The 22265-nt window shown below is 48.1% G+C and overlaps 1 protein-coding gene across 1 annotated transcript in view; it reads left to right on the top strand.

The window, feature by feature from the left end:
* The window catches only part of GALNT9 (polypeptide N-acetylgalactosaminyltransferase 9), a 75136-nt gene that overhangs the window by 11342 nt on the left and 41529 nt on the right, over positions 1 to 22265 (top strand). The window contains exon 2 of the mRNA XM_080941253.1: positions 20318 to 20498. Within this exon, the coding sequence (XP_080797379.1) occupies positions 20318 to 20498 (181 nt within the window). The remainder of the gene's footprint in view (positions 1 to 20317; positions 20499 to 22265) is intronic.

Here is a 22265-nt window from a genome sequence, read left to right as displayed (position 1 = left end):
TCATTCATCTTTTTATAACATCCACTGTCCACTGTGCTCCTGGCCACGCTCAGGGTGCAAGACGCTGCCCAGAGAGGAGAGTGTGCTGAGAGAGCTCCGTGGTCCCCAAGTCTTGATGGAGACCAGAGTGGCAAAGACAGAGGTGGTTAATTTCTAGAGTCCAGTGAAGGCTCAGACCCAGGTGTGGAAGCCCAGAGCTGGTCACTGTCCTGTGCCCTAGAGGTGCCACCTGAAGCCCCTGATTACTTCATATTGTCAGCCTGCGTGTCAATATACTGCCTCCAAGGCCCCAGGATTACACTGGGACACCGATCAGTACAGCCAGAGTTTGCTCTCTCACTCTACCCCTTCCCCTTTCCTCCCCCTCCTCCTCTTCCCCTCCTCCTCTCTCTCTCTCTTTAGGAGTCATCTGTCCCCTTACTCCCAAGGTTTAGGGTGAACATGCCAAGATTTGAGGAGACGCTGCTACTTTCTTGTCAGTCAGCAACATACGCAGACTGCTCAGCAGTGTTCAGTGTTCAGGAGGAAGCAGATAAACAGTAGGCTGAAGGAGGAGTTGAAGGTCTTGGCATTTTCTAAGGTGCCCAGAGAGGGCCTTGCATGGCAGTGACTTCTCACATATGATGGCTATTTCTAGTTGTCAACTTGACTGTATCTGGACCACAATCCAGAAATGGGGGGGGGGTCACCTGTGATTCACATCTTGAGGCTGGAAGACACAAGTTTCTGACCTGGATCTTGGCATGGAGACCTTGAGGCACAGTGGCCATGAAAAGCTTAGATTCAGGCAAGGTAGTACACGCCTTTAATCCCTGGAGACTGAGGCAAGGAGATCTGAGTTCAAGGTCAGCCTGGGACAAAGCAAATTTTAGATCCAGGCGTGCTGGTACATATTTTTAATCTGGGCCACACCTTCTGTAGAGGCCTACATAAGGACATTGGAAGAAGGAAGACTCCTTCTTCGCCTGCTTACACTTACTTTTGGGACCTAGTTCTGTAGAAAACCAGCTTAAGGACAGCCTGAAGTGAGAAGAAGAATCAATAGTGTCTGAGGCAGCATGCTCAGACTTAACCAGTGCAAATGTCCTGGGGGCAGCAGGGGCCAGGGGTATCCAGAAAAGGCCAGGAGTGTGATCAATAGGGTTATGGGGACAATGAGTCTGTATTATCTATCCAGTGTTGTTAGAGTCAGGGTGCACACGGACCAGAGCAGAATGCAGAATATAGTTCAGGATGCTTGTGTGCTGTTTGTTGCATGGGTGGGCTGCAACCCTGAGCCCTATTCTGATAGGGGTAGATACTGATTCATGCTATCTCTTGGTTGTAAAAACTACAATGATCTCCCTGAGGACAGACACTCCTGAGAACCAGTTCAGTACAGGTATTCAATGGCTAAAGGGCATATGCCTTTAAGATGGAAGGAGGCACTATGTGTATTGGCTCAGACTGCTAAGAAAGACAGGGCTTTTGGGAAGACAGGAGGACGGGATTAGTGCCCTGTCCTTGAGTGGGAACAAGGTCAAGGAGATCGCACGGCTCGCTAACACCATGGACAGCTCCCCGTGGAAGTTTGTCAGGAGAGCTGATCATGCCAGCTGGCTTTTCTCCAGGGATTTTCCGTTTTCCTAGGGAGGCAAGAAACAGGTCATGAGGCTGAAGTTAACTGCAAATTACCTTCCTGTCCTCTCTCTCCTCCTCCGCTCTCCGCTGCTCCCTCCCTCTCTCCCCACTCCTCTTTCCCTCTCTGCCTCTCCCTCTCTTCCTTCCTCTCCCTGTCTCTCTCTTCCCTTCTCCCTTACTCTTCCCATAGTTCTCTCTCTCTCTCTCTCTCTCTCTCTCTCTCTCTCTCTCTCTCTCTCTCTCTCTCTTCTCTCTCTCTCTCTCTCTCTCTCTCTCTCTCTCTCTCTCTCTCTCTCTCCTCTATAACACTAGACAGTTTGTCTTTTTTTTTTTTTAATTTGGTTGAGATAGAGTCTCTCTGTGTAGCCTTGGTATGCAGGAACTCAGAAATTTGCTTGCTTCTGTCTACTGAAAACTGAGATTAAAGATATTCCTCAGCACGACTGACTAGACAGTGCTTTAAAGTATGTGTAAGAATGCACATAGGGGTGTTATAGGATGCACCTTACACTCAGGTGAGAACATTAGGTATAATTTTACTGAGACCATCAGTCTATAAGGTGAAGTGTGGCCCCTCTCTTTTTCTTTAATTGAATTTTTATTTTTATGTGTATTTTTATGCTTTTCCTGTATGACTGTTCATGTGTCACTTGCATGCCTGGTGTCCATGGATGCCGGAAGATAACATGAGCCTCCCAGAAAGTAGTTATAAACGGTTGTGAGCTGCCCTGTGGTTGCTGGGAATAGAGCCAGGGTTGTTTGGTCTTGTGGAAGAGCAGTTTGTACTCATAACCACTGAGCAATTTCTCCAGCCCCATGGTGTGTGCTTTTAAGTTGTGGCACTACCTCTGATCCCCAGGGGCTGCTGAGCACAGCAGAATAGCTACAACCCTTAAGTGTTTCTGCACAGTCCACGGTCCTCAGCTAGGCCTTTTCCTGAGAAGGAGAGAGATGGAGAGACAAATGGAAGCAATGATTCACTGAGCAGATAGATTGCAGGGTTAGTATGACTCTCTTTGACACCATTCCCATCATCCTCACTGGTGAGTACTAGCATCTCGGAGAAAGTCTTAGGGTCAGACCAGCCTACTTACTTCATATGTCCCAAGTCCTCTCAGTTCTGAGTGAGGCCTCAGGATTAAGGTTAATAATAGAGGGCACACACACAAAATAAAACCGAGCTACCGTAAACACAGAGATGTGTGTTTTCACTCTTGGTCCTACACACACCTGTGATGGCACTGGTTCTTTAAAGACTTTGCCCAAAGGATACCAGGACCCAAGAAACCTCACAGCTCAGTGATGGCAGAGGTGGGATTTGAACCCAGGCATGACCTCCATACCTCACTGAGCTTGGCCAAGGAGACATGACTCATTTGGATCAGGGATAGGTGTCATATCTTCCACTTCTCATGGTAAGAAGGAAGTTTTAAATTTTTGTTATCTTAAAAATTATATTTATTGCATATATATGTGTACAGGCACATGCATGTGGTCCCTTCTGTGCACACACGGAGGTCAGAGGACAACCTGAGGGATAATTCTCTCCTTTTACCATCTGGGTTCTGGGGATCAAACTCAGGTCAGGCTTAACAGCAAATGCCTTTACCACTGAGTCGTCTTGCCATCCTGTAACTGGTTTTGTTTGAACATATGGCTCAGCCAGTTACTCTGCGTATGCCCCAGTCTAAAACCAAGCGGGTCTTGATTTTATTCTTAAGTAAGAGGATCATAGGCAAGGACTGCCTTATGTAAGCAGAGTTATCACACTTTCTGAGAAGGCTGTGGGAAATGCCTGTTTGCACACCAGTTCTGAAGCACTAGGCAGTTGCTGGGCACACAGAGATGGTCTTGATTGGCAGGAGGGGAGTGCATGACTCAAGCAGGTTGAAGAGCTGGGCTGGCCCCAACCCTTGCTAATACAGCCTCAGTCACACGCCTGATGCCTTTTTTCCTCAGTGTCTTCCTCTGAATGAGAGTGTAGGTGCTCACCTCTGGAAGAATGGAAAACTTTGGGAGCAATGCCTGGAGTGAGGTGTTTCCCATTTCTGGTCACCATTTCCTCAGTTCTGTCATTTCTGCCCTGCACTGTCCACTTGATCTTCTCACCCAACTTCATAGGGATCAGCTGTTGTGTTTTTAAAGATTATTTTTTAAAAGATTCATTTATTTTTATTTTATGTGTATGTGCAACAAATGTGTGCAGTGCCTATAGAAGCCAGAAGAGGGCATCAAATCCCCCTGGAACTGGAGTTACAGAGAGTTGTGAGCTAGAAACTGCATTGGTGCTTGAAACTAGACCCAGGTCCTCTGCAAGAACAACCAGTGCACTTAGCCACCGACTCGTCTCTCCAGCCCAGTGCAGTTCTTCTCTGATGCATGTAACTAAAAGTCATGAGTCTTGTGCTTCCACAGGAAGCTGGGGAGGAGGTGGTGGGTGTAAGCCCTGTGTGTGCTCTAAGTCCAAGAGCAATGCTGAGCTCTGCACCCTGGCTTTCTCTGAGAGTCTCCACTCAGGTATGGGAGGCAGTAGCAAGTGTCACTACTATCTAGGATAGTGTGCTATCAGGGTGTGAAAACCCACAGGGGTACAAGGAAGGAATGGTTTAATGACAAGTCAGATGGTTTCATGGAGGGGAGGCATTCAAGCTACACATTTGGTGTTGGATGGATCTGTCTGGGCACCAATTCCAATGGGAAGTCATTGTTTCTCTTTGAACCTTGGTTTCCACACTTATGAAATGTAAGTTATCAGTCCCTGTCATAGGATCACGGGGATTACGTCAGATGCCTGTGGAGGGCGTGATGAAGCCAAGCTGGTTCTCAGAAATGTTAATGAAGACGTGGAAGGAACAGTTAAGATGAGGGAGGATGTGGATAAATGGGTAGGATGCCAGTCATGCAGTAGATAAATATTGTTTGGTGGGACATTTGGATGACTACAGAGGTGATAGAAGGATGGACAGATGGACAAACAGACAGATGAGCAAGTAGATGGGTGTGGGTGGGAGGATGAATGGATGGATGAATATGTGGATGGATCTCTGTGTTGTGATTTCCACCCTCACTTAACTCAGGTGTTACTGTTGAGGTCACTCTAGACTGCCCTGTCCTTACTGTCAATGATCCTTAGATGCAGCCTGGGTTTGTGGGCACTGGTTGCTATGCATTGAGGCTGTTTAGCCATTGTGGGTTTACTGTATAGGGAAGAGCTATGAAGCCCCAAGTTCTAGAAACTCCAATTCACCCCATCTTGCCTTCTGTGCTCTCAGTTGCTTTCTAGGAACTCCATGGGAGGATTTATCAGATAACAGCCTCCAAGGGCACCTTCCTGTTACTGCCAGAGCCTGCAAAATGTTAGTGACCTCATCATTTAAGGACATTGGTCTATGCTATTTACAACCTGTTATTGGTGTGGGTCCCCAGGGAATCTTAAAAGACTCAACTAACCATAATGAAAAGAACTGTTATATTTGAAGAGAGTGGATGGAATAGAAGTTGTGTGAGAGACATCATCCACAGAGGCAAACCAGGGGCGGCCATTATTATCCAGATTCTGTGGTCATCGAAATGAATTAGCCAGGCACGTTAAATCAGTTTGCATTTCTAGAATGAGACAGAGGAGCAAGGGGGGCTGGAGTGGTGTTCTCTTTGTCCCCACTCTTCTTGTTCCCATCTATATACTCCACAAGATTGGCAGCAAACATCTCAGAATCATGGGGGAGGCTTTGATAGACCCTGGCAGGTAACAGTGACCATTTCCTCCTGCAGATGGTGAGGTTTTGCTTGTTAGACAAAGGTGGAGACAGCTGGTACTTTTGGGACCAAAGGGAAACTAAGGACTGGTGTCTGAAGCCAGCCTCCACTGCTCTGTGACGTGCACTCGCAGGTCTGTCTTTGTGCCTTTTTGTACGGGCTCTGGCTGTTGTGGTGCAGTCTGATCTGCAAGCTTTGCAGTGTGAATGGAGAGATTCCCTTGAAGGGGACCAAGGCTGGTTCTCTGGGCTCGGTCCTTTAGTCTACCCTCATGAACGTTCAGGCCCAAACCGTGTCCTTATATGGTGGGGCACACGGGTTTCATGCTCGCCTGCTATAGAGAGATTAAATAACCCTGCTGATTTCTTCCACCTGCAATGTCAGATTTGTAGCATTGGGAGCCCCCATCAGGGCAAGGAACAAGTGCTACCCAGCTGTCCTGTCTCACACTCCTGCTCTGCTGGCCCTCTCTCTGGCTCATATACTTCTTACCTCTTCATTGAGTGTTTATTATGTTTTAAAATGTATTTATTTTATGTGTATAGGTGCTTGGCCTGCATGTAAATCTATGTATTGTGTGTGTGCCCAGGTCCAGGGTGCCCAGAAAGTGGTGTCATACCCTTTGGGACTGGAATTATAGATGGTTTTGAGCTGCCATGTAGGTTCTGGGAATCAAACCTGGGTTCTCTGGAAGGGCAGTTAATGCTCCTCACCATGGAGCAATCTATCCTAGCCCCGCTTATTGCTTTTTAGAAGTTGGTTCTGCTGACTGTTACATTCTTGGCTGTTTTCAGTGAGCACGGTTTTTTCTGACCTCCTGATGCTTTGGGTAACAGTGAGTCTGTTCTCTGGGCTATTGGGAACCCTAGTTGTCATGGCAGGCTAAGACTCCAGCTAGGGAAAGCTGACCCTAGGACCTGGTTGTCATATCCAGCACCTTCACCTTCAAGGCCAAACACCCTTCTTCCCAGAGGCCTTTCCCTCTGCTTCTTCCTCTGCAATGGATTTGTGGCTGGCAGCCTGGGACCTCAGGGCTGTTTCCTGTCTCAGAATGCTGGCTGATGCTGTGGTGACAGATGGAAAGCCGGTGGTGACTCAAAGGGAAGCAGGGAGCTCCAGAGCCACACTGCCTTCCAAGTCGAAAATCACAGCCGCCCACGAGCCCAGGTACTCTGTGCGGAAGAGGTGGGCTGGGCGTGTGTGAACTGCCACTGTGGCGGGGGGTGAGGGGGGAGACAGAGAAGTTTTCTGGGAGCTGGCAGCCCTTCCGTTCCTGCGGGGGCTCTTGCCTAGCCAGGAGACGCTAGTGGAGTTCTTCTTGGCAGGGCCATTGATAAGTTGGCAGTGTGGATTTTCCTGTGCTGAGATCTTGTCTTTCTTGCATGGGAGAGAATTCAGTCTGATTATCAGAGGCTTGGGTTCTTTGTCTCTGCATGCTTCCAAAGCACAGCTAAAGAGAACACCTGCACTGTGGGTTTTCTGTGGCACACGGGATCCACGGGGATGGTGGAAATCTTTCAGATCCAACACTCTCTGAAGCCCTGCCATGTGGCATTGCACTTGATGCTGACATCATTTGATGCTGACATCATTTGATGCTGACATCATTTGATGCTGACATCATTTGATGCTGACACCATGGCTACTCTTGCCCCAGAAATTGAGTCCTAGTTCCAAGCAGGAAAGAGGCCCAGGACTAGATAAAAAGCAAAGCTCACATGTTATGGGGATGGACATGCCCCTTAGGTATGTCTCTCAGAGTGGCATTCATCGGGTCCAATTTGAATACTGAGGACAGCCTAGGTTCAGACTCATTCCAGCCTGCATGGCCCTCATGGAGGTGACTCACCAGGGCCATTCAAACCATTCTCCCTGAAGCAAACAGTGGCTCTGCAGGAAGCAGTGGATGCCAGACCTCACTACAGGTCCTCCACTGTTACTTCCCTTCTGTCTTTAATTTCTTATTTCCTGGGGTTGGTGTAACAAATGACAAGTCTGAAGGTTCCAACGTGGAGGCACAGGTAGCTTTGCCTCCCTTGACCTTTCTCTTGATGGTTCTAGACATCCAGTGACCTAGACTTGCCATCGTTTCTCTGCCTACTTGCTGTGCCTGTCATGAGGATACTGCCTACTGGATTTAGGACTTCTCAACCCAGACCCCTTTCATCTCCACATTCACACTTAACAGTGCCAACAACAACCCCTTTTGCAGACAAGGCCCCATTTGCAGTCTTCAAGGGATATATCCACAGTCTAAGGTACAGTTTGGGCCCTCAGGCAGCTTCTGGGAGCTGCTTACGGTGGGCACAGACAGTCCTCATAAGAGCCCATCCCTACCCTGCGGGAAGCAGATCTATGTGTCCAAATTTGTGTCCCCTGAAGAGGCCGAATGTCCATACTTAAACTGAGAATCTCCAGGCCTTGAATAATCGCAGCAGCCAGATTTCTAAGCAGCCTCTGCAGCAAAGATATGCATGGGCCTGGTGGATAGGCCTGAAACACTGCTTCCTGTCCTCACCACTCCCTGCAGAGTTGGTTGCTACTCTGGCTCACTGCTCTCGTGCACAGACCCACTTGACAGAAACAGAGAAGCAACAGGTTGTAGCATACCTTTGGCTGCTGTGTAGGCTGCAGCCACCATCTCTTCCAGTCCAGGCCCACAGGGAGTGCTCAGCTCCCGTACACCCCAACCCCACTGCAGCTATCTCCAGGGGCCTCAAAGTCCAAGGGTCCCATGGGAAGGACAGTAGACATTAGCATCCGGGGTCTAAACACTGAGTTTTTGCCTGACTCTCTTCTTGGGCCTGTGGGAAGAAGTCACCACAAATGATGGTCTGGATTGTAGAAGTCCAGAGTGGGTGTCACTGAACCAAAACCTAGGTGTCCGGAGGCTGCACTGCCTGTGCAGACACTGGGGCTGGTGTCTCCCTGCCACTCGTATTCTTGAGAAATCCACCACCACCCCAGCATCCACGATTCCTGGCGGTGTTGCTATAGGGACTGCCTGGTTATAACACCCATTTTGTATACTACCTATGGCTGCATTCAGCCTCCACGCCATCCCTCATGAAACGTGTCTCATCTCAATCTGCTGGACTTAGTCACTCTCACAGACTGGATACAGCCACGCCAGCTTCCTAGTGTCCAGTACTTAGCCAGCCAAAACCCAGCCTGGCACACAGACTTTTTATGTTTGTCTTTTAACTATTTCTTCCAAAACCATGTCAATGGTAGGAACCTATGTATTGATGCTTCTCTGGAAATCTTAGATGACCTGGAACTCTTGGTCCCAATTCTGGCTGGCGGTGTAGCCGTCAACCCCAGCCCTTACCGTCGTCTGTAGCTCTCAGCACCACAGTGAATGGCATGTTTATCCTGGGACTTCTGCCATGATTGTCCTCAGAGTGCAGTTTGAAGGGATGTGTGGAAATGGATCCAAATCATAACAACTCCTGAGTCACCCTTGCCTGCCACCCTGCTTTCAAACTGAGTCACCTCCTTGTGTTAAACAACCTCACACCCACCCTCTGGCAACAGCTCCACCCACGGTGATCTCATGATAATTAGAGGGGTGTGTTCCCTGCCCCAGGTCACAGGACAAGAACTTTGAAGTATTATTCTAGAAAGGTGGGATTACTGCTAGCTTTGCACATCACCGAGCCATTGCCTTCGGTGGCTCTGTTGCCATTGGATTGGATGGGGAGGTAGCTTGCGTGAGTTTCATGCTAAGGCTGCTTGCCACTTGCAAGTCAGACCACTGCCCCAAACCAGACGAGGGCCTGGGCCCTGGGCTAGAGCAGTGGCATGGAGTAGCTTGCTCCTGTTGTCATGTGACCTGCCTCCATGGGGACGGGTAGAGGTACAAATGTGTGGTTCCTCCAGCTCTTGGCCTTTGCTCTGGATACTTGCTCCCCATAGCCAGGACCAGCTGATATCTATTTGTACCCAAACACTGAACTGTTCCCCAGCCCTAGGAGTCCTGGTTTCACCTCTGCCAAGTTGGTCCAGCTCTAATTCACCTGCTAGGAGGTGACACCTGAGATTCAGTGATACCTGAAGGCCAGAACCAGAGCACCCATTCACTTATGAGAATGATCTGGGGGTTGTTAAGGATTCCAGAAACCAGCTGGGTACAGTGGCAGGCCTCCGTAATCCCAACAGTTGGAAGCTGAGACAGGAGGAGTACAACATTGAGGATCCTGTCGTTCCCGACCCCATCCCCCCAACTCCCGCCCTGACGAGTCAGGTGCAGCTCTGAGGAGGGGCTGGGTGCTGGTTTTTAGATTCTAACTAGTGCTTTTCAGACTCCTGGGTGAGGTCAGTCAGTGGTTCAGGGACCTAGAGCAGCAGTCTTCTATGTTAGCTGTGTGCTGTTCAGGGCCTAAGCCCTGCCCCCCCCCCTTTTTTTTATTCTCACATGTGTTTCCCTGCATGTATATGTGTGCACCATATGTATAACTTGTGCCTGCAGAGGCCAGAAAAAGACACTGGATTCCCTGGAACTGGAGTTGCAGGCAATTATGAGCTGCTATGTGGGTGCTCCAAACAGAACCTGGCTCTTCTCTAAGAGGAGCAAATGTTCTTAACTGCTGAGCCATGTCTCCACCTGGCTCTGCGTCCTCTGACTTAGTGTGCTGGGCTGTGGTACTTGGGCCTTCCTCTCACACTCCCAGGTGACTGGATGCCACTGACCCTGAGACCCTATTTCCAGAACCAGTGTGAGATGCTATCCCCATCCTCCTTCTTCTGGACTAGAACCTTCCTTGTGGCTCTTTGTCATAATCTGAGGAATTTGTGGAGAAACGCCCTGTCTCAAAGCCACACCTGTATCTGCTACTCTGCTATCTTCTCCTATAATAGCCCTTTGTTCACCTCTCCCCTGGACTCTTGAGCCTCAGACAGACATCACTTATCTGGAGCCCAAGAGGTCAGCCAGGTAAGCCTGGTTTCTGCTTCCCTCATTGCTAGTCTGTAGTGAGTATTCCCAACACTTACTTTTAAAACCTGTGCCTCTTATCAACATTTGGCCAAAGCCACAGAGACTTCTTGATGCCCAACAAGGGAACTAGTTTCATATATAGATAGATGTCTGACAAGACTCCAATGGGGCTGAGGTGAGCCCCACCTCAGTGGCAGGGTGATTCCAGGTCATCCTGGGAAATTGGCCTTCTGAGGAAGGAACCAGGGTCGTTTGACTCATATGCATGGCCCTGACTGATTACTCAAAGGGGAGGGCTAGCTCTGTCTGGTGCTTCCTAGCCAGTGTGGGAGTGCTCTAGACATTTCCCTCTGTACTGTGGACCATCAGAATCTTCCCAGATCAAAAGGCCCCCTCTGAGGATCATTTCACATGGAAATTGACAAACCTTGTAGTGAAAGAGGAGCTAACCACTCCTGAGAACTGATGGGTGTGGCCGAGAGACACACCTAGGACAGGGATGATGGATGTTTTGAGAGACAATCAGCTGTTCTCTGTGAAGTACTTAAAAGAGAACAGGGATGAAAATTATAAGGAGATTATATTGTAAAACAAGAAAGTATAGGTTAGAAAAATATGTAGTAACACTGGTGTAGTAGCAAGTGGGTTGCAAATTTGAGGTCAGCCCAGACTACTGAGCCTTGTTTCAACAATTTGAAAAGAAAAGTAAAGACAAATATATACAAACTTCCAAATTTGAAGTACATTGTTGCCATTAAAATGGAAGATTACAAAGTTACAAAGGAACTAGATGCTGCTGAAGAAAAGATGTAGACCTGGAAGATGTTCTTGAGAAGATAGCCTGGGCCAATTATGTTGAGGAAGAGGAAAGGCATTGTGTGGATGGGATGGGGGAGGGCACCTGGAAAGGCAACAGCATCCTACTATGTCCTGAGAGCAGAAAGAGACAGACCCCTGAAGAGAAGACTGGGAGATGGGCTTGGAAAATAAACCAGGCAAGCTTGGGACAGGTCTGCAGCACCTGGCTGTTTGAGCCACATTTAGGACAAGGGCCACTCTAAGAACACAAAGTCTATCCGTCATCATCACATAGGATCTGAGGTATTGAGGAGAGCAGAGATGGTGATCATTGGCGGTAAGAGGCAAGTGTGCCTGCAGGAAACTCAGGAGCTATCATTAAAAGCAGCATGCCAGAGGAGTGCAACACAGGTGTTTCTAACAGTAAAAACCAAGGTGACGGATGACTCACCAGGGAAGTGCTTCAGTGTCCTCCCATGTCCCCATAAGGGAAAACATTGAAAGAACTAAGAAGAAATGGAGCATCTTGGGAAACTGAGCGAGGGGAGGCCTCTCAGCTCTGTCGGATCAAACATCCTGCTTTCTTAGGTGATGCACAGACTGTTCTCAAGACCTGAGTTGGCAGGGCCAACTAGATGGCTCAGAGGGTCAAAAGAATTGCTGTCAAGTCTAAAGCTTGAGTTTGATACCCAGAACCCACGTGGTGGAAGGATATAACCCACTCCTGAAAATTATCCTGTCTTTCACACATGTGCTGTGACATGTACATGTATGTATATATGCAATAATGTAAAAAAAGTTTTTTAATTAGAATAAGCCCGAGCCAGGTATAGTGGCACATTCCTTTGAACCAAACATTTGGGAGGCAAAGGCAGGTGAATCTCTGTGAATTGGAGGCTAGCCTGGTCTACATAGTGAGTTCCAGGACAGCCAAGGGTATGCAGAGAGACATTATCTCAAAACAAAACAAAATTTGAGCCTGCACCAGACCACAGGCAAGCCCCAAGTGCAGCCCACCGTGTACATCACGTTTTCTGCTGGACACATGGAAGGTAGACTCTGTAGAAAAGAGACGCCAGCAAGTTACATATGCTCACATAAAGCTCTAACCTTATGTGTTCTGTGAACTAGAACGGGTAGGACACTGAACATCATAAAAGACTCAGAAACCAAATGATTTAAGAATTGTTAGGTTCAGCCTGGTCTGTATTTAACTTTATGGTTTATAGTAATATACTGGGAAACAAGTAAGGTCAAACTGTATTACCTCAGGTCTTGAGGAAAGCACACAGTGGTTAAATAAATTGGAAAGAGGGAGACAATAAACAGAAATTAATGGAACAGGAATTAAGATGAGAAAACAACCTTCCAAATGGATCCTATGTTTGCTGTAGTCACTTTTATGGTGGCTCTGAATGTCCTCTGTCCTAAGCAGAGCTGCTCCTCCGTGCAGCCAGGTCTTAACTGTTAAGACCTGTTAAATGTTAAGCTCAACTCTAAGCTCCTTTGCCTTCCAGCTGCTGCCTCCCAGGGGTTTGGGGAGAAAAACCAAACTTCTTATTCCTGTGTCTAGCTCTCCCTGCACCTACTCTCTCCCCTCTCCCTAGAACAGAAAGCCTGCTTTTCTCACCTGCTCCCTGCACCGTCCCTGAGTCCCCAACATGCTCAGCCTGCTTTTCTCACCTGCTCCCTGCCCTGTCCCTGAGTCCCCACCATGCTTACCTCAGTAGTTTCCCCATGTGTGAGACTGAACAGTCACCCCCAGTGCCCGGCACAGACCCATTTGTAGCTTTGGATTACACTGAGGATTAAGCTCCCCCGCCCCATTATAACTCCCATACCAACCTTTCAGGGTCTTTCCTGATCTCTTCCCAGCATGCCTTGCCCCACAATACTCTTCTCCCTGTACTGACTCCAGGTGTGGAGCAGCCAATCACAGCTGGACCCCACTGCTGGTGCTCACGGTTACCATGGTTTGCACCACACTTGGTTTCCTGCCCCTGCCGAGTTTCCTGATGACAGCATGTGCCTGCCCATTGGTATGGGGCTACACATAATTCATGTGTGCAGGCATGCATGTGTGCATGTGTGTGTGTGTTTGTGTACAGGAGCATGAATGAACGCCATGTGCACACGGGTCCACAGGAGGCCATCAGAACCAAACTTTGGTTCCCTAGAAGCAAATGCTTTTGGTCATTTCTCTAGTCCCTCTTCATGGTCATTTTGACAAATGGACAAAGAAATAAGAGATGCTGTTCCACACTGGGTTTTTAATCCCTATCGATATCCAACTGAACTTTTAAAGGAATCTTCAGTAGCAGGGAAGTGAGTGTTAAAGTAGAGTGAGGAGGGCAAATGTGAACTTGATCTGTCCCCTATGTCCCCCATGGTCATAATCTTACAAAAATAATGTAGGGCACTAAGCCGTGTATATTGATTTTGTCTCTGAGATGAGACCCTTGAATGATTCTGCATTCATGGTCTCCCTGCCAATGTGAAGGCAATGTGGTGATAATCCCTCAAGAGTGTTCACCAAAAAGCTGACCTTTATCGGTTATCTCTCCTTCACTGGCCTGGTGGGATTAAAGACAATGCTTTTGGTTGATAGGTTAACTATTGACTTTCTGTTTTCTATTGAGCACATCTGTGCTCAATATTGAGTGACTGGCTGGGTTATATGATGATCCTGGGCCCTGAGTGGCTCCATCTTTTCTGCAGGGCTCCAGATCCTTGGAGGGTGACCTTGGATTGAGCGTGGGAGGCCGGCTGTTAGACTGCCTCATGTGGACATATGAGCTGTCATATGGACAGGATGTTGGTTTCCGTCTTCTAGGAAAGATGAGAAGATGTTTTAAACTGAGCTAAGGAGTGTACATTTCCCATTGTTCTTAGAGTCACATGACTTGGAGGACATAACACATGCTACAGTATCGTTCAGCTAGGGGCGATTTCTGGACCAGAAACTAGAAAGCACTTCATCCTAGCTTCTCCTGGAACTGCTGTGCTATTGTAAACCATGTCTCCCTTTTCTCACATCTCAGCTCCCTGGGATGGACACACACTGGGTCACCCTTTGTGAAGCACAGTCCACACATATCAGGATCTCCTGTCCCAGATGCCAGTGGGCCTTGGTCAGGTCTGAGTAGGTGGTGCAGGCTGGGACTGTGCAGGAAACACCACAGACCAGCTATAACAACAAGCTCTGAAGTCAAGGAGTCTGTAGGTTTCACTTCTCACAGTTCCAGGGAAACCCTTTCCACCCCGTCCAGCCGTTGGAAGTTTCAGGTATCCCTGTCTTGTGGCATCAACTCTCTCTGCCTTGTACACAGATGGTCTTCCCTGTGAGTAGACATCCAGATTCCCCAGTTCTGAGGACACCAGCTATGCTAGACTTGGGGTCCAGCCTCACCCAGTGTGACTTCATTTTACTCTAATCACAACTATTTCCAAACTGGGCTCCATTCATGACTCTTGAAATGAGAATTTAAGCACATTGACCTTACACATATTTGGAGGATGCAGTCAGTAGGGTCTGTAGTCTGATCTTGTGTGTCTAGTGGGTATAATACTTGTTCTGCCCCCTTGGAACTGGGGATCCTGAGAACCAGGAAAGAATGAAACAGCAGCACCTACTCAGAACCACGCACCTCCCACCCAGTCTGTATGGTGTCTGGAGCTTGGCCTACAGTGAAGACAGGGAAAACCCACAGCTGCTGCCCAGAAGTTCCACAGTCCGAGTAGAAGGGGCTTCTCAGCTCAGCATGTTTTTTGGCAGAGCCTCAGAGTATGGGCAGCCCTACAGACAGTTAACTTGGTAAAACAGGCCTCATGACATTTCTATCACCAAGAGGCCATCTTGGTGCCCTTCCAGGTTTGCCCCTGTTTCCTGGTGAGATCAAACATCTCTTTACAGAAAAAAGTCTTTGTGAAGTAAAATCTGGGAAGTGAAGAAAGGTTAGGGGCCAGGATCTGACGGCAGATTGGCCTTTCCTTAAAGGCAAATCCAGTCTGGAGTTTTCAGTCAGTGTTGCTGGTACAGATTCCAGCTCCAGAGAACTGTGAGGGGGACTGAGCCACAGGCAGGAAGCTCTGATTTCAGGCCCCACTCCAAGGCTGGTTCTGGAGTTTTGCTTTGCCTGTGCTAACCCCTCTCCACTGGCAGCCCCTAACCCAGTGCACCTCAGAAGCAAGTCTGTGTGGAACCCACATGTGAATCTCCCCCCCCCCAAATAGCATTCATGTCCCATATTCTCTTTTGGGGCTCCACAGAAACCTAGAGAATGTCGAGAAACAGGTGTGTCCTTAAGGACTGATAGACGTGTACCACCCTGAACTTCTCCTGCGGCCCTTGGGCACACTTTGAAAACAAGGTGTGATAGTGCTGATTGTGAACTCAGGCTGATCTAGAGTTACCTAGGAGACAAAAGCTCCGTGTTTGAAAGAGTCTCTAGGTTAGGTTATTTAAGACGGGAAGGCTCGCCCAGAATAGGTGATTACATTTCATGGGCTGGGGTCCTGGACTGAACCAAAAGGAGAGGTCAAGCTGAGTGCCAGCATGCTCATCTCCCTACTTCCTGACTGTGCATGCAGAATGCCCAGCTGCCTCATGTTCCGGCCCCAATTTGTCCTTCCTTACATCCCTTTGTTAGGTGTTTTATCCCAGCAGTGGTAAAGACAACTGATATACAAGACTTCCACATGTGTAGTGTATTCAGTGGGGTCATATGTAGGAAGGAAGTTGGGGGCCAGGCCTGGACCAGCAGAGCCACCAGGACTCCACTTTGTCATTTCACAGTAGAGGTTCCTGAGCATCTAAAGAGACGTGGAAATCACAAAATTGGAGAGCCTTACCCAGGCTGAGCATAAGAAACCAAGGATGGTGTCTAAGAAAGACAATACAAATGATGTAGGAGGTAAAAGTCCCTGGGTGCTGAACACTGCTCATGGTCCCCGCTCTCCAGTGAGACAGGCTGGAGTCTACCTCACAATCACCTCATTAACAGGCCTGAGATACAGCATGGAGACCAGCTGTTTCTGGTCATGTGCTCCCTAACACCACAAACTCAGGTGTCACCTGACTCTGAGCCTCAGTTTCCTCTTCTGCAGATGGAAATGCCCCTATGACCTCCTAGAGGTGCTGTAGAGAATGAGGGAATGGATATGTCTGCAGACATACAATACTGTCACTACCACACTTACATGCCCATGCTAGAGCAAGATGGTCTTGACCTAATATAAAACAACCAAAGTACATGTGGTTCTGGAAATTTAGAGCACAGGCAATAGAAATCAATATTGCCAGCTAAGCAGTGCTGGCCCATGCCTTTACCCCCAGAATGTGGAAGGAAAAGGCATGTGGGTCTTGGTGAGTTTGAGGCTAGACTGGTCTACAGGGTCGATTCCAGGACAGCTAATACTTCATAGAGAGACCCTGTCTCAAAGGAAAGAGAAGGGGAGAGGGAGAAAGAAAGAAAGAAAGAAAGAAAGAAAGAAGGAGACAAAGAAAGAAAGAGAGAAAGAAAGAGAGAAAAAAAAGAAGGAAGGAAGAAATATTGCCTTGATATTTGAAAATTCATTATGTGGCCTGAGATTGGTTTGTGATGGAATTATTACATTTTGATCCAGGTGGATTCTGGAGCGAGTTCTGTTCACATAACTTCACAGGATAAATACTGATCCATATCTTGTTTTAAAATCTCATGGGATTTTTCCTGCTTCTGCACAGCATAGAAGGGCTGCTGGAGACAACCTTGGGGGACACTGTGGTGCTGTGGGCAAGAAGCCATATGTCCCTCATTTTACATGTTAGGCATCGAGGGACATGGCAAAAGTTGACATTCCCGGAGATAGAGCATTCAATACTCTTCTTGAAGTCACAGGGCAACCACCAGAATCACTAAAAATAAAACAGAGCTGAGAAAAATCGGGGGAAGGCAGGCGCAGGGGAGGGGATGTAGGCGGAGGTGGAAACAGACTCCACTCATTTTTCAGTCTGAGGAGCCCTGGGACTTGTCTCTGGCTCACAAAGCAGGAACCAGATCCATCCGGCTATGAGGGCTACAATGTTCACATACTTGCCGCTACAATGTTCATATACTTGCTGCTACAGTGTTCATATACTGCTGGTGTGGAAAGAATGTAGCAGGCCACCCCACAGAGAGCCAAGTGCTTCCAAGGGTGGGGTTGCAGGAAGTGAGCACAAGTGGTGTTTTCTGGATTGACTGAACAGTTCATCAAGTGGATATTTTGCTTTTACAAAGCTGGGTCCTAGCACCCCTGGACAGCCCCCAGCCACACGTCAGCCAGGCAGCAGGCTCTGAGGACAAGTACTCAGAAGGTATCAGGGCTGCTCTCTTGCCAGCTTGGAGGCTACTGTGTGTCTGCCCTGTGGGAAGCCTGTCTTAATGAAAGGCACAAAGTGTACCGTGTTTAAAAATAGTAGGATTTTGCCATATGTGGTGGTAAGGCAGGAGGGGTTCTGCAGGGATGACACAGTGAACTCTAGACCAGCCTGGGCTACAGGAGACAACATGTCTACAGCATGGTTTTTAGATATGTTGCAGTACTAAGATTAAAAAAAAAAAAAAAAAAAGGCAAGTGAATAAAAAAAACCAAGCAGGTGAAGTGATATGTCTCATGATTTTTCTGTTTTATATTCAGTGCATACCCTCCAGTCCTATACAAACACCAGCTCTATGTTTGAACAATTAAAATGGGATATTGGGGCTGGAGAGATGGCTCAGCAGTTAAAGAGCACTGACTGTTCTTCCAAAGGACCCTGAGTTCAAATCCCCAGCAACCACATAACCATCTGTAATGAGACCTGATTCCTTCTTCTGGTGTGTCTGAAGACAGTGACAGTGTACTCACATATATTAAATAAATAAATAATTCTGTAAAATAAGAAAAAAATTAAATGGAATGTTACAGAACACAGAGATTTAGGAACAAGAGCCTCCACTCCCCTGCTGGCTATTTGGAGTGTGGCGGTTGATGCCTCACATTACCCAGCTGGACCTAGAGGACCTTGGTGGACCAAGGAGAGCAAAGGGTCTCTTGTGTAGTTGTTGCCATGGACAACAGCTCCTCTAGGATGGAAACTCCGAAGATGGAGTCACGTCCAGTGTTATGACCCCAGTGACTGTTGAGAACCTCCGTAGCTGGGGTCCCCAGGTTCCACAGCCACTGCCCCATCTAAGGCTTGGAGCAGAGCAGGCTTCTGTCTTAGCTCTCTGAAGAGTCCCTGGCTTCTCTTCTCTAATGCCTTGTTTCCTGAGTTACCACCGGTGTCCTCCGGTTGGAACAATATACGGCAGCAATTTGCAATTGGTCTCAAAGACAAGCACTACCCATGCCCAGGGCACAAACGATGATTTTGTATTTAAAAGTTTAATTTATTTTAGTTCTTTGCAATATGTTTACTTTTCACCACTTGTTTTTATTTATTTTTAGTTTTTTTAGACAGGGTCTTTCTATATTATAGCCCTGGCTGTCCTGGAACTCACTCTGTAGACCAGGCTGGCCTTGAACTCAGATCTGCCTGCCTCTGCCTCCTAGGTGCTGGGATTAAGGGTGTGTGCCACTACTACCCAGCCACATATTAAAATTTTATATATTAATTAACTTTATTCTTTATTGTAAATTTTATTACATTTATTTATTTACTTATTTAGTGTGTGTGTGTGTGTGTCTGTCTCTTTGTGTGTGTGTGTTCATGCTTATGTATGCCACAGCATGTGGGTGGAACCCAGAGGACAATTTTCAGGAGCCGTTTCTCCCCTTATACCGTGTGGTTTCTAGGGGTTGAACTCCACACAGTAGCACCCTTATCCTCTGAACCTTTCTTCTTTCCTTCCCTCCTTCCTTCCCTCCCTCCCTCCCTCCCTTCCTTCCCTCCTTCCTTCCTTCCTTCCCTCATTCCTTCCTTCCTTCCTTCCTTCCTTCCTTCCTTCCTCCTTCCCTCCCTCCCTTCCTTCCCTCCTTCCTTCCCTCCTTCCTTCCTTCCTTCCTTCCTTCCTTCTTTCCTTCCTACCTATGTTTATTTTCCCAGTCCCCCCTCCCAACCTCTCCTCTCCTTTAGATCCAAATCTACTGTTCCTGTTTCCCTTCAAAAGAGGGAGGGAGGGAGGGAGGAAGAGAGATGGGGCTGGGGGAAGAGGGGGGGGCCTCCTAGGAGTATCAACCAAAACAGCATAACAAATTACAGTATGACTAGGCAAACACCCTCCTATTAAGAATGGATGAGGTAACCCGGCAGGAGAAGGGTCCTAAGTGCAGGCAAAAAGAGTCAGAGATACCTCCCACTCTTGCTATTAGGGATCCCAAAAGAACACCAAGCAATGCAACCACAGTGTACATGCAGAGGACCTAGCTCTGAACCATCCAGGGTCATGACTGTGATTTCAGTCTCTGTGAGCCTCTATGAGCCCTGCTTAGTTGATTCTGTGGGTCATGTTCTCATGATGTCCTTGACCCCTCTGGCTCCTAGAATCCTTTTCCCCCTCTTCTTCCCCTGGCTTTGCATAGTGTTTTGTTGGGGTTCTCTGTATCTGCTCCTCTCAAGTGCTGGACAATGCCTCTCTGATGACAATTGGGCTAGGCACTAATCTATGAGTATAGCAGAGTATCATTGAAAAAACATTCTATTGGTTTTTTTTTTTTTTTTTTTTTTTTTGACAGTCATGCTTGGTTCTATCCTGGGTCTCTGGGCTGACCATCCACACAGTGTCAAGTGTGGGCTCCTTGTGTAGGCCTCGGCTTAGCTCAGTCATTGGTTGGCCACTCCTACAAGTTCTATACCTCCATTACCCCAGCACATCTTTCAGGCAGGACATATTGTAGGTCAGAGGTTTGTCACTGGGTTGCTGTCCTTGTGCCACTGCTAGGAGCCTTTCCTGGTTATAGAAGATGGGTATTTCAGGCTCCATAGCCCTCATTACTGGGAGGCTTTGATAGGGTCCCTCACTTCCCAAATGCCTCTCAGACTCTCTTTACTGATTACAGACTCACTCTTGACGTCATGGTGAACTGTAGAGTAGTCCCTCTGCCTTGGCTCATGCTTCCCTTGTTCACCCTTGTATAACCTTGCCAGACTGTGTCTCTGACCTCACTGCCAGTCTCATTCCAGGGTACACGGCACAGGGGGTGGGGATGCTGGGAGCAACTTCAAGGATCTCCTGACCTGTCTTTTCTTGTCTTCTCTAGGCCTTGCAAAGCCCATTGGGCTGGTGGAGGGGCCAGGTGGCCTGGGCCAGGGAGGAGTGGCTGCCACTCTACAAGATGACAGCCAAGAGACCGAGGGCAAGTTCGAGGACTTTGGGTACAATGCACAGCTCAGTGACCGCATCTCCCTGGATAGGACCATCCCTGACTACAGGCCCAAGAGGTGAGCAGCCTGGCCTTAGTCCCTGAGGACTGGAGGTGGGATTCTGCTGTACAGGGGAGTGATGCTGTAGAACATCCCTCGGTCTCTTTGTGGTTCTGTCTCCCTTGACCCCTCTGTCTCTGCATCTCTCTGTTTCTCTTCTGTCTCCTTCAATCTTCCTTTCTGTATGTCTCTCTATCTCTCTCTGACTTTCTTCCTGTCTCTGTCTCTCTCTCTGTGCCTCCTGTCTCTGTCTTTCTGTCTCTCTCATTGTCTCTTTCTCTTGCTGTCTCTCTCCCTGTTTCTGTCTCTCTTGTTTCCTCTCTTCCTGTATCTGACTCTCCCTGTCTCTGTCTCTCCCTCCCTATCTCTGACTCTATGTCTCTGCTTCTTTCTGTCTCTCTGTCTTTCCCTTCTCTCTCCCTCCCTGTCTCTGCCTCTATCTGTCTCTATCTCTTTCTGTCTGTCTCTCTATCTCTCTGTCTCTCTCCTTCCCTGTCTATCTCTGTTTTTTTCTATCTCTATCTCTCTATCTCTCTTTCCCTGTCTCTGTCTCTCTGTTTTTTCTGTCAATGTCTTCTCCATGTCTCTTTCCCTATCTGTCTCTCTGTCTCTCCCTCCATGTCTCTGACTCTCTCTGTCTACCCATCTCTCTCTTTCTGTTTCTATCTCTATTTCTTTCTGTTTTTCTCTCTGTCTCTTTCCCTGTCTCTGCCCCCTTCCTATCTCTGTCTCTCTTGCCCCTCTACTGTCTGCTATGTTCATCTTTTTGAGCCCCACACCTCACACAGGATCAGTCCCCTTTTTCTTTGGTCTTAGAGGCTAGCAGGCTAGAGGTGGCTAGGCTATCTCTATGAGCCCAGCTGTAGCTGTGTATACAAACGTGCACATAGGCATGCAGATGGACTCAAACACCTGAGCTAGTGGCCTTGGTTCCTGCTAAGTATGTTCTCGATGGCGTTTTCAGCTATCGCTGATGTTCTAGTGCTGTTATTGCCCAGTGAGCCTTCGGTGTCCGAAAGGTTTCAGCAGTCCTTCAGAGGGTGTGGCCATCTTGTTTCTCACCACCAAGATGCTCATTGCTATGGCCTTGCTTGTATCTCAGGACTGGGTTCTTGCCCCTGATTATTATCTCATTCCAAAAGCACACAAGCGGGCTGATCAGGGCTGAGCTTGAACAAATATCTTGATATGAGAACCAGCTAGTCCCAGCATCTAGAATTCCAAGACTTGGAGTTGCCAACAGCAACTCCATCCCAGACCACCAGGACAGAAAGCCTCAATAGAGAAACTCTGCAACTCCTGATAGCTGAGCTTAGGGCTCAGCATCTGCTAGAGTGTTCTTGGAACCGGAGAAGGTCTGTTTGTAGCTCTACTGCCCAGTAGACCTAAGGACTAGGAGCTTGCCAAGGACGGTGGAGCCAGGATGGTGAAACAAGAAGCTCAGGGAGGTACCTCACCAGAGCAGTGGGTGCTCTGATGGAGAAGAAAGGTGGGACCACCCCACCATCTACCAAGTTCCTGAGTCTCAATCTTCAAATTGCTTTTGAGGTCCTTCATTCCTCACCCCCAGTTTGCTCTGTGCATGAGCCAAGGTAGTAAGATGGCCAAAGCCCAGAGTCCCAGCCGGCTGTGAATGCCCAGAATCTGGAACAGTTTTCTGGGGCTGTGCTTGAATCACTTGCAGGATGGTGCCTGGGCTGGGTGAGCCTCCCAGCATGGAATGGAGACTGCACCTCTCGGATTACCCTGGTAGCTGTGCTATTTTTTAAGTCCCAAAATAACCTG

The sequence above is a fragment of the Micromys minutus genome (genome assembly GCF_963924665.1).
Source record: "Micromys minutus genome assembly, chromosome: 29".
Classification (NCBI taxonomy): Eukaryota; Metazoa; Chordata; class Mammalia; order Rodentia; family Muridae; genus Micromys; species Micromys minutus.
This window is presented reverse-complemented; position numbering and strand designations above follow the sequence as displayed.